The 13,421-nt window shown below is 31.2% G+C and overlaps 1 protein-coding gene across 1 annotated transcript; it reads right to left on the bottom strand.

The window, feature by feature from the left end:
• Window positions 1-224: 224 nt before the first annotated feature.
• LOC112709800 (uncharacterized) lies at window positions 225-1,534 on the bottom strand. The gene is made up of 2 exons (XM_025761774.2): window positions 1,389-1,534; window positions 225-855 (listed from the first exon to the last, which is right to left on the bottom strand). Exons 1-2 carry the CDS (start codon window positions 1,440-1,442, stop codon window positions 445-447), a joined length of 465 nt encoding a protein of 154 aa, XP_025617559.1. The 5' UTR covers window positions 1,443-1,534; the 3' UTR covers window positions 225-444.
• Window positions 1,535-13,421: the final 11,887 nt, after the last annotated feature.

Here is a 13,421-nt window from a genome sequence, read left to right as displayed (position 1 = left end):
ATCTAAACTTCTAAATCTATGTTTCTAATAGACCTCAAGAAAAAATCATCTTTTAATATAGTCTTAAAATTTTGAGGTTAGTCAAGGTCAAAAATTCATTCATTCCTTTGCTACGCTGTTCAGTTTGCTAGAAGCATAACCTTGATCATCAATAAAACTTAGACTAATGATAATGTGCAATGCACCCAATAAATAAATAAACAAAATAGAAACACAAATGCCAATAAAACGAAAATCTCAACACTGATGAATTTAAAGATAATATTACGATATTATAACATGACATATTTCTTCATACTTGCATATACAAAGTAGAAGAATTCTGCTACTAAGACTAGATAATAGTACATTCCTTCCCTCCTTACTACTAATACAAGAGGGAAATCACACACCTTATTGAAAACACCAAATTAAGAAAAACACAAACAATTTTGATTTATTAAACTAGACATCCCTTCTTGGGTGTTCATGTTCATCTTCATGTGGCGCCATTCCAAATGTATGTTTCACAGCATCAGCAGCACCTTGTGCCATGCCTTTAACCTTTTCCCCAGTTTGCTGAAGGAACCCACCAGCATTGTCCTTACCGGACTGGGCCGATTCCCTAGTGGCCTGGCCCATTTCTGAGGCTTTGTCTCTTGTTGCGCCAGCAGTGTTTTGGGCCTTCGCCCTTGTGTTTTGGGCCGTCTCACTAGACCTGTCCCTTGCAGTTTGGGCTGCCTGCTGGGTCTTGTCCTTTGCTGCTTGGGCTGTTTGGGCTGTCTTATCCCATGCAGAATGGGCCTCTTGGGCTGTCTTGTCCTTTACAGCTTGGGCCTTGTCCCCAACGTTACTCATCATCTGGTTGGTCTTTTCCTAAATCATCAACAAATGCTATTGAGTTTATAATCTTATAAAAAAAAAGTTGAGGAAAAAAAATGTATATGAATATATACATAAAATTAGAGAATATTAACGTATTTGATAGTAAAATTATATTTTCTTTTCTAAAAAATAAATAGAACTTAAACATATTTGATAGTAAAATTATATTTTATTTTACAAAAGTAATGAAACCCAAATAACTAAGATGGTGACTTGGTTAATATCAATTCCTTCCAACTGTTTTTATGTATTTTTTATAGAAGTTATTATGTACGAAAATAGACGCTTTTTTTTTCCTTTTATAACTATTAAAACTAAACGTGCCTCTCAAGTTATAGACTTGCATTGAACCCTCATTGAGCAGAAAATCAACATGTAACAGAAAAAATCATAACTTATGAAATATTTAAGTGAATATAATAATGTGGCTTTTTTATAATCAATATCTGGTGATGGATATATAATGAACATTTGAAATTGCATCATTGCATAAAAAAACATGAAATATGATACTTTAGACTTACCTGAGTTTGGCCCTTGGCCTCACCAGCTCTGAAGCTTTGATCATGAGATGCCATATTTTCTTCTTCTTGAAGAAAGGTTACAGTTTGGAAGAGGATATAATAAGTGTCAGTATTTGTGATTATGTGAATGCAAACAGTTTTTGTTGGTGAAGGTGGATTGAGCTGCATGCTCTATTTATAGAATCTGATTGGGGTGTGTATGATGACCACGTGTCCTGCTTCATGACACGTGTCCAGCACGTGCCACTCTATGGCTACAGGGCATCAATTGTAGTGCAGACAGATGGATTTGGATGAAGCAATGAGCGTGTAGAATTTTGCCACGTGTTCATAGCATTGAATTATCATAATTTAATAATCATTGGGAGACGTTGGATTTCATGAGGCGCACAGAAGATGTATCCAACTATCCATAACTCATCATGAGTCATGAAGACATGAACTACACGCAACTGCTTCTTTAATTTTTTTTTCTTTTTTCTTTTCCTTTTTTTATAAGGTAAAATATAATAATTAAACTATTATTATGTCTCAAAAATAAAGTTAAACTAAATGTTACTATCTACAATAAGATTTGTTAGAGTTATAACTATTTTTATTTTTATTTTTTTATTAATTTAAAATTTTAGTAGTTTTATGATATTGTATTAAAATTTTATGTTTGATAAAAAAATGTAGACTTTAATTTTTGATAAATTCTAAAAATAAAAAATATAATTATTCATATTATTTCTCCTTATTAGTTTACACCTTTAACAGGGGAGGAATCAAGCGAGAGAACATAAAATGAGATGACACCACATTCAACTCAAAACTTTAAGGTATCAAGTTAATGAGTCTCTCATTTTATAAACTCCTCACTCTTCCTTACTTTATTTGATGTGGGACTAATTTCGACACTCCTCACACTTGTAACACTAACACATCGATCATAGAGTATGTATAAATTTCAGTTCTAAAATCATAATAGATTAAAAATGTGACCCCATATAGATACATATATTCCAGTAACTAGAGAGATTAATTAATTGTGCACAACAATGACAAACGAAATCATTGGGCAAACCCAGGTATGAATCCCAAAATCAATCACATTTGAATGTAAATAATACACCAACAATCAACATATATAAAGTTGTTCATTATTTCAGAGTATTAAAGATGATATTCAAAACCAAGCACAGCCACGGTTAAATCTGTCCAAAACACAGTATTCTATTATTGTTAGTTATAAGTATTATTGAAAAAAATGAGAAGCAACCACGACGGTAAAAGCCATTCTTGGAATGAACAATGAAAGCAGCACCAACTACAAGCCAAATTCTAAGCTTTGAAATTCTCAAATAAGTGTTGCATTTACTTTTTCGGTTATTTAATTTAGAGAAATGTTAGTAAAACCATCAGAATAATGATGTCTAATCTCGTTTATCAAATAAATTATCATGAATTAACTAAATTTTTGACACGTAATATAGATTAGACTAAAAGTATTGTTATATTCTTAAAATCATTAATGAAGAATGTTAGGAGGCCAGTAATTTTGGTATTTTGTAACTATCAATTAGCCATCAATAGTATTTTTAATGGTGTGAGATTACATCTAATGGTATCTAATGGTGGAAAATCTATCATTTTTGTTTTGATAGTTAAGTATTGGTCAAAAAATACAAAAATTGCTGACCCCCTAGACTTTTCCATCATTAATTTAGCTCTGATACCAATTTTTTAATTTATTTAAAATTTAAATTTTTAACAAAAAATTTATTAAAATATTATTTTATTTTTAATTTTCATAAAATTTATAGTAATATCTTTCTACATTTATGTTATTATCATTTTGATATTTTTTATTTTGTGAATTTAATAATTTTGTATAAATTGAGTTTTTATTTTCAATTTTTATAATTTTTTAATATTTTTTTCTTTTTCTGATTTTTAAAATTTTATATTTTAATCTACTAATTTTTATTACTAATTGTTTTATTTTTAATCTAATAATTTTTATTTATCTTTGAATTCTTTAAATAAAATTTATTATGAAATTAAAATTTAAAAAAATATATTTTATATTAATTTAAAAAATCCAGAATCATTTGAATTAATACTAATTAAAATTATTAATATAATTATTTTTTCTTAAATCTTTAATATTATTCATAATTTATATTTTATTATTAATCTATGTTTTTAGAATATATTTTTTAATTGCGATCAAATAAACAACATTAAAAAAATATATTTATTATCCTTTTTTTTTTAATTTATAATATCTTTTAGTCTAATAGATCAAGAACTAATTCGTTATAACTCGAAACTCTATTTAAAAACCTGCCGTTACCAATGAATTCTTACCTGTACTATCTTTAATTTATATATGAGTGGTGTACAATATAATACGGTCAATTGTAATATTAATTAGGGTATTAGTTTTATTTGTTGCAATCCACCGAAAAAAAAAAAAAAACTAGTCTCTAGGGCTTCGTTGGGTGGTCCTTGACTATAGGGACCTCAGTCTCAAACCCAGAATTAAAAAAATATGTCAGTCCAAGAAAAAAAATAGTGTTTTGTGTAATATTTTCTAACCGCCAAAAAAGCATGGTCGAGCATTTGAACTGTTTATTTTCCTTGAAATCTGTATTATTTTTGCATGCATCGTAAGCTATGCTTGATATTCATAACTCTAATTACCCTTACAGTGTTATAAGTGTAACAATAATCCGTTACCATGTTATAACAAACCAAGAATAAGGTTTTATTTAAATGGTGTCATCTCAATGACACTAAATAAAAATATTTATGATAGTTTACTTATACATTTAAATAAATAATAAAAAATAATTTTAAATTCTATCTTATATTCTTGTGTATATGCTAAATAATGAAAATATTGTTCAGTGTTTTTTATAAGTATCTCATGTTTAATCAATTATAATGTAAAAAAAATAGATTATAACAAAAAAATAATACAAGCTATATATATATATATATATATATATATATATATATATATATATATATATATATATATATATATATATATATATATATATATATATATATATATATATATATATTGTAGTTTATTATTTTTTAATTTCATATTAAAAATTGGAAAAATTTAAAATTGTTGTATATTTTTAAGAACTTGTATAAAAATTGTAACAATTTAAAACCTATAGAAAAAATAGCAGCGCAAATTAATTACTTATTTAGCAGCAATTATATATATAACAGTTGTTGAAAATTGCCTCAAAATTGTTTACTGATGCCTTAAAGAATATCGGTATATTAAGCATTGTTAAATCATTTAATGAGAAAAAAATACGGCCACTAAAAATTGTGGAATAGTATTATTATTCTGACTGACACTTAAATAAAATTTAAAATTTACATCAAATTAATTTTGTTCTATTGAATCGAAAAAAAATGTAAAATATATATACAGATGAATACAGATACAATTTGGAAAGAGAATATTTATGTATTTTTATTATATTTTAAAAATAAAAAAATCTATTTTTATCTTTTTATCTCTTCATTTATATCTTAAAAAAATGTAAACACGATCTATTATTATTGTTCGCGATATTTTCTCTCATATATAGAGTCAAACAAGTATTAGCTATAGCATATATTTGTACAGTCTTTTATAACTTAACAAGATTAGTTAGAACTTGAATTAGTTATATTAATTAGTTAGATTAAATGCAGAGTTAATTATACCATCACTTTGTATACATATATACACAATTGAGTAAGCCAATTCAATTTTTGGACTCTCTCACAATCACATTATTCAACATGATATCACGAGCAATTTTTCTTGAACCTTTCACTATTTTTTCCTTTCTTCTTCTCCTTCTTCTTTTCCTCTTCTCTCTTCCTCTTTCCTTGACCCCACACAACTGAGTTTGATGAGAATGCGCGTGTTTCACCTCTGTTCTTGGTAGAAACAGCGATTTCGATCAACGAGACTTGGAAAGAAGCGTCATTTTTTTTCTTCTCTTAATTCCACCACCCATGGCGTAGCCAGCTTTATCTTCATATACGGTTTCTTCAACTTCATCAATGGCTGTGGATCCTTATAACCTCTCTCCCGCTGATCAATCTGGTCTGATATTGGTCACCCAACAACTTGTTGAGGACAACTATCATTCTTGGAGCCGCACGATGCAGAAAGCCCTCAATACCAAACGTAAGCTTGGTTTCATCATTGGATTGGTACCTAAACCAGATCCAACCACTAAACCAGAGAAACTTGAGAACTGGCTGTGCGTGAATGACATAATAAGCACATGGATTTTGAATTTTGTTACAAAAGAAATTGCTACCTCTCTCGTATACACAGATTCTACAGCGGAGTTGTGGAACAATTTGAAGGAGCGTTTTCAACATGAAAATGGCCTTCGCGTGTTCGAATTGAAGCACGACTTGATGAATTTTCGACAAGGTACCTTGTCTGTCTCACAATACTTCACAAAAATCAAGGTTCTTTGGGAAGAATTGAACTCATATCGCCTGGTGCAATGCAATTGCGATGATGCGCGCGCCGTGCAAGAGTTTCTTCAAGCTGAGTATATCCACTGTTTCCACATGGATTGGATGAATCCTTTTCACATATTCGCGAGCGAATCTTACTCTTGGAACCTCTTCCCACAATTAACAAATTCCTTTCTCTCGTAACACAAGAAGAAAAGCATAGGGCAATAGGAGCTTCGATCAATTATGCTTCCCAGAATCAAGTAGCCTTTCTGGCAAGAAATCAGCAACCAACACAATCTCAAGGTCGCGATAGAGGCATGGTGAAGAAAGATAGACCCCTTGCTCGCACTGTGGAATTCTTGGGCACACTATCGACAAATGTTACAAAACTCACAGTTACCCTCCAAATTTTGGCAAAGGAAGGAACATGAAGCCTTCGGTTCATCATGTCTCCACATCTCAGTCCATTTCAGATGCACAAATCAGCCCAAATTTGACTCCAACATAAGTTCAACAGCTCCTAACCTTGCTGAATAATCACAAAATCCAAGATATTTCATCAAATGAATCAACTGAAGTTTCAACTCCATCAGGTATCGTTCTCAACGCATCCATATTAAGGTCAAATTTATCTCTAGTGGTGCCACCATTCACATTGCTTGTGATTTATCTCTATTCACCTCAATACATACTTCGAAGAATTTTTCTGTCTCCTTTGCCTAATGGTGACATTTTTTCTAACAATTTCATAGGTTCAGTTACTATCAATAAGCATATATCTCTCCAAAATGTGCTTTATGTCCATGAATTTCGTGTCAATTTACTTTCAGTTTCAGCCTTTCTTGCTAACTCCACAATTAGTGTCACTCTTGGTTTTAATTACTTCACTATTCAGGACAACAAGTGTTTGAAGACAATTGGAAAGGGTGACTTGCAACAAGGACTTTACATCCTAAGAGCAGAAATTTCAACCAATTCGGCACTGCATGATTCACATAATTTCTCGAATTCTTTTCTTTCTAGTCATATTTTTCATACTGTTTCTATCTCAATAAATTTGTGTAGTCCATATTTATGGCATACATGTCTTGGTCATGTACCTTCTATTTCTAACATCTACAACACATAGATAGTATTTTGCATTTGTCGAATAAATCAGGTTGTCATACTTGTGAAATCTGCCATTTAGCTAAATTCAAGAAGCTTCCCTTTGAGTCACATAATAACATATCTTCTAACGCTTTTGACCTTATTCATTGTGATGTGTGGGGACCTTATCATACTCTCCCTCATAATCGATAACATTTCTTTCTAACCATCGTTAATGATGCAACCAGATTTTGTTGGATTTATATGCTGAATAATAAATCTGAAGCCATAGGTTGCTTGAAGGATTTCTTTGCACTGATTGACACTCAGTTTGGCAATAAGATAAAACGTCTCAGGTCTGACAATGCTAAGGAACTTGCACTTAAGGAGTTTCTACAGAAGAGAGGTGTCCTACATCAATTCTCATGCCCTTATCAACCCCAACAAAATGCAGTTGTAAAGAGAAAGCACCAGCATCTGTTGAATATGGCCAGATCCTTATTCTTTTAGTCAAAAGTTCCTATTTCCTTTTTTTGGGGGGGGGGGAGGAGTGCATCATCACTGTAGCTTTCCTAATCAATCAAACCCCAAGCAAATTATTACAATTTAAGTCTCCCTTTAAACTGCTATTTGAAAAGACACCCAACAATGATGCCTTAAAAAATTTCGGTTACCTTGTATATGCAGCAAATACCTCTAACTCCAAAACCAAATTTTGTCCTATAGCTGATCCATCGGTCTTCATTAGATATTCAATTCGTTACAAAGGTTACAAACTCTACAACCTTATAATCAAACAATTTTTTATCTCAAGAGACATCATTTTTCATGAACATGTTATGCCTTTCAGTACCTCACCTCATCTACAGTCTAATGAGGGCTTGTTCAAAGACTTTGTACTTCCTAAACCCATTCTTGACCATATCTCTTTTCCATTCTCACAGCTAACTCCAACCGTCATAAACCCAGAACCTCAACATCAAAAACCAACACCAAACACCATCACTTTCCCACCTAAACAACTAAGAAAATCAACTAGACACATTCAACCTCCTCCTTACCTCAATGACTACATCTGCCACACCTCTACTCCCCAATCATATTAGTAACCATCGCCTTAATCTGACATACTTTAACTCCGTCGCACAATTAGACACCATACCTAAGCCTCAGTTTTACCATCAGGCAATTCAGTTCAAAGAATGGAGACATGCTATGCAAGAGAAACTTGATGCGCTTGAGGCCAATAACACTTGGGTCCTCGTACATTTTCCACCAGGTAACCGAGCCATTGGTTGTCGTTGGGTGAATAAAGCGAGCTAACGGTTGATGGCTCGTTAGAGAGATACAAGGCACGCTTAGTTGCAAAAGGATATACTCAACAAGTTGGTATTGATTTTAGGGACACATTTAGTCCCGTGGCAAAGATCACCACTGTGAGAACCTTACTTACTATTGCTGTGGTCAAGAACTGGAGCCTCCTAAAACTGGATATAAATAATGCATTCCTCAATAGTGAACTTAATGAGGAAGTCCACATAGAATTGCCTTTGGGCATCCTTAACAGAAACAAGGGTTAGTTTGTAAACTCACACGGTCCTTGTATGGGTTGCGACAAGCATCAAGGCAGTGGTTCACTAAGTTTTGCAACACATTGACCGCCAATGGCTTTACACAATGCAAACAGGATCACTCTCTTTTCGCTCTAGGAGAGGGTAAGGCAACTACCTATCTCATTGTATACGTGGACGACATCATCATCGCTGCTCCCAAACAAGAAATGGTGGACAAAGTTACACACAAGCTTCAATCCATCTTCAAGCTTAAAATCTTTGGTGACCTTAAATTCTTCCTTGGTCTTGAGCTTGCCAGATCAAAAGATGGAATTATTCTGAGTTAGCGAAAATATACACTCTCATTGCTAGAGGAGACTGGTTTCTTAGGGTGCAAACCTGCCAATACGCCCGTGGATGCTAATCTGCAACTTAGGGCTGACGAAGGTGATCCTATCCCTAATGCTTCGAGCTATCGCAGATTAATTGGCCGCCTCATGTATGTTACTATAACTCGGCCAGACATCATTTTTGCTGTGGTAAAACTGGCTCAATACATGGCAAATTCTCGAACTCCTCATCTCGTAGATGTGCACTATGTCCTCAGGTATTTGAAGGCAGTACCTGGTCAAGGATTACTCTTCTTATTAAAATCCAAATTTCATCTCTCCATGTACAAAGACGCTAACTAGGGCAGCTGCCCTAACACACATAGGTCCACGACCGGCTATTGCACATCTTTGGGAGATTCATTAGTGTCATGGAAGAGCAAGAAGTAAGATGTAGTTTTGAGGAGCTCAATGGAGGCAGAGTACAGAGCTCTAGCCAACGCTGCCTGTGAAATTCTGTCCATCATTGCCCTTCTCAAGTTCATGCATGTCGAGGTGAATTTAGAAATGATTTTTTTGTGACAACGTCTTTGCTATTTAAATGACTACTAATCCGACTCCACATGAAAGGTTCAAGCACATTGAAATCGATTGCCACTTTGTTAGAAAAAAAGTGGCAGTAGAAATCATTAAACTCGTCCATGTACTGAGCAAACATCAACTCGCAGATTTACTCATCAAGGCTCTTCCAATGCCTCAGTTCAAATTTCTTATGGCCAAATTCAAAATATACAATATGTATGCTCTAACTTGAAGAGGGATATTAACTATAGCATATACTTGTACAGTTTATTATAACTTAACAAGTTAGTTAGGACTTGAATTAATTCTATTAATTAGTTAGACTAATTACAAAATTAATTAGACCATCACTTTATATACATATAGACATAATTGAGAAAATCAATTCAATTTTTGATCTCTCACAATCATAGTATTCAACAACAAGTGGCAATAGAATTAGCGTGCTTAACCATTAAGTTACGTGTTCTACCATATGAAGTATATAGATGAAGAAAGTGAATAATAAAGAAACCAAATTAAAGAAAAAGAGAGAAGATGGCGGAACAAAGTTTTTATATGCCTAATAATAATTATCATATGTGTTTGACTCTTATAATAATTAAATAACAATTATATTAGGTATATATACATCAAATTTAACTATAAAAATTAATCATTATTAATATAAAATATATATCAAAATATAAAATATATACTAAAAATAAATTACATAATATATATATCTATATATAAATATTTAATCACTTTTAATATGTATATAATATTTTTTATTAAATAAATTTGGTATGTTTTATTTTAAAAAGAAAGTATATATATATATATATTAATCATCTTAGATTTATATTAAAATTAGTTATCAATATAAAATATATATTAAAAATAAATTAAATTATATAAATATTTATACACAAATATAAAGTAATTAATTTTTTATATGTATATAATATTTTTAATTATATATAAAAACCTAATGGTAATTAAAACTTTAATTTATTGGTCTGTAAACACTTTGATAAATGAGATAATTGATCTTATGTTTAAAATTTATTTAGTTCTATGACAAATTAAAGCTCAAAAATTTCCAACGTTTAATTATGAAATAATGAATTCCGTCTTTCATTCAACCACACTTCCGAGATTATCTATGTATTTACACTTTGTAATTTTACACTATTCTAAATTAATCACCCTTATGGATAATATATAGTTAACATCATGATGTGATTCACTCCAAAGAGTGGCTTTGAATTCTAAAATCCTCAATTGTGTGGTATATTTTGAAATAATTCACATAAGATTTACCTAAAAATGTCATGAAATTATTTTTTTTAATCTAAGATAATAAAAAAATACATAAATAATTATATATCTCTAATACGTTTTTTTAAATAAGAGCGTCTTTTTAAATTTACGTAAATTTCACTACAAAAAATTTGTTGGATACCAATGGATTTATCAAAAAAAGTCGTCGATAATCTATTTACCGTTAGAATTAGCGACGAAAAAAATTCGACAATATAAACTTCGCCGATAATTATTTAGCGTTGGATTTTTTGTCTGTCGCTAATTACTATCGGAAAAAATTCACTGGTAGTTTGTACTGCCAGATTTATTCTCCGGTAAATCCAACGGTAACATGCTATTTACTAATAATTAAATATTAACTACCGGACATATTTATCCCACGGTAAATCTGCCAGTAAACTTAAATTTTTATTTTTTTTAAACAATTCGATCCATTCAATCCAATCTCAAATAACAATAATTTCAAATAACAATTTTGAACAAAATCAAACATTCTATATCACATGGTAATTATAACGTGTAATCTAAAATACAAAATAGACATAGAGGCATATAATCGAACGTTTGGCATGTAAAAACATCAAACAACAAAAAATAATACAACCAAATATTCTTTCAACATCAATTCACACAAATTCATTCTATACAACACAAAATTATTATAAACGATAACAATATATTAAAATAACACAAATAAGATCTAAATTTATTATACAAATACGTTATATTAAGATAACACCAAGAGATTAAAGGAGCATGTACTTGAACTTAAAGGCTTATCACAGCATGTAAAATATCTTTGCTGCCACCCAAAGAGATCAAAGGAGCATGTACTTGAACTTACAGCTTCAAACATTTTGATTTCTTACAATTACATCGTTTGCAAGATTCACTTTCTCCAGCTGTTTCCATCTTCCGCCTGCAAATTCAGCTTTTGGCCTCAGACTTATGATTCAATGAAACTAAAATACAAAGTAGAAGATTATATATATATAGTAGAAAATTAGGTAATTAGCAACTCCGCCTTTTTTTGGGGGCTATTCTGATTGAATTTTTCATGGGCCATGAATCACCACCGGTATTTTTCTCATCAGACTTTGTTAAACATGCTCAACACAAACACAAGGAACTCTTGGGCTGATTGCTTTGTTCAACATATTTACATAACAAGTAAAAAGAAATATTCTAACTCATCAGATATTTATAAACCACAAAAAAAAAATAACAAGCCAAAGTAATACATTCTTCTTATTGTGGATACAACTTCAATATTAGGGATGTGTATGGGACGGGTGAAACCGGGTTTGATTTGACACAGACCCAATCCGAAATAAGTACTGGGTCCATTTTTGAGACTCGAACCCGACCCTAGACCCGATGAAACCTATATTCTTTCGGGCCACAGCTATACCGGGTGAAAACCGGGTCGTTAATATTATATTACCTTGATACCTTCTTGTAAGTTAGCATGTAAAAATATCTAAATTTTCAAGACTCCAACCACTATTTGACATGGTAAAATTCACTTAGAAAAATATAACAAGAACCAACTCTTCTCTAAAATTAAAGCATAACCATAATCAATATTAATATTACCTAATAACACCAAATATTTAAATCAATACAAATAACACAATATTATGCATTAACTTATACATTAACTAAAGTCTTATACATTTTAAATATAAAACATTAACTTATAGTCTTATATATAATGACTAATAACACAAAATATTAAGGTTTACAATACTTAAATTCCACATAATAATAGCCATCATCCATCACTAATAATACAAAATATTTATTGTGTATGGTGACCGGGCCACCCGAGCTATGGCCCGGACCCGACCCGAAATAATGACCGGGTCTATTTTTGAGACTCTTACTCGACCCTAGACTCGATAAAATTACACCAAATTAGCCCTTAAAGTATTCGGGACCGAACCAGATCTTCGAACCGAACCGGGCCGGACCATACTCACCCTTATTCAATATAAACCAAAAACATACAAATAACAATTTTAACCGTAATTATTAACCTATCAAAATGTAAAAATGAATGCAAATAGGATTTAATAACATGAATGCGCACACACAAATATGGTAAAATCATAAACAATACCAGATTCGATACAATCGAAGAAATCGATGCAACATACAACAACAATAAGCTAATAGGATTTTTTTTTTTTAAATAAGTTGCAAAAAAATAATAGGATTTTTTTGTGCTTTTTCAAAGAAAGCATTCCAAGTTTTTAAGCACTCAATTCAATCGACTCATTTTAATAAACAAGTAAGCATTCTTCATTCTTCATAACAATGAACAGAAATAATAATAATAATAATAACCACAAAATTATTAAAACAAAATTCAAAATCAGAATTATAAATAAAATTTTAAACACAAAATTATTAAAATAAAATTAAAAAAAATTCCTAAATAAAAACAGAATTAAAAAACTCTAAAACTAAACTAATACATAAACTAAATCTAAAAAAAAAATTAATAGAAAGAAGGCGGAAGATAACATACCTGAAGGGAGGAAGGAGACAGTTTCGACGACGCAGGGAGCAGTGGCGGCGACAATGGCATGGCGGGAATGATGACAACGATGGCAATAGAACGACTAACGCGACGTAAGGAGTCCACACAGTCTTTAAATGTTGTTGGTGGTGGTCGACGCTAGTAG

This window comes from Arachis hypogaea, chromosome 9, assembly GCF_003086295.3.
Source record: "Arachis hypogaea cultivar Tifrunner chromosome 9, arahy.Tifrunner.gnm2.J5K5, whole genome shotgun sequence".
Lineage (NCBI taxonomy): Eukaryota > Viridiplantae > Streptophyta > Magnoliopsida > Fabales > Fabaceae > Arachis > Arachis hypogaea.
The sequence above is the reverse complement of the archived record's forward strand: the minus strand, read 5'-3'. Positions and strand labels throughout refer to the sequence as shown.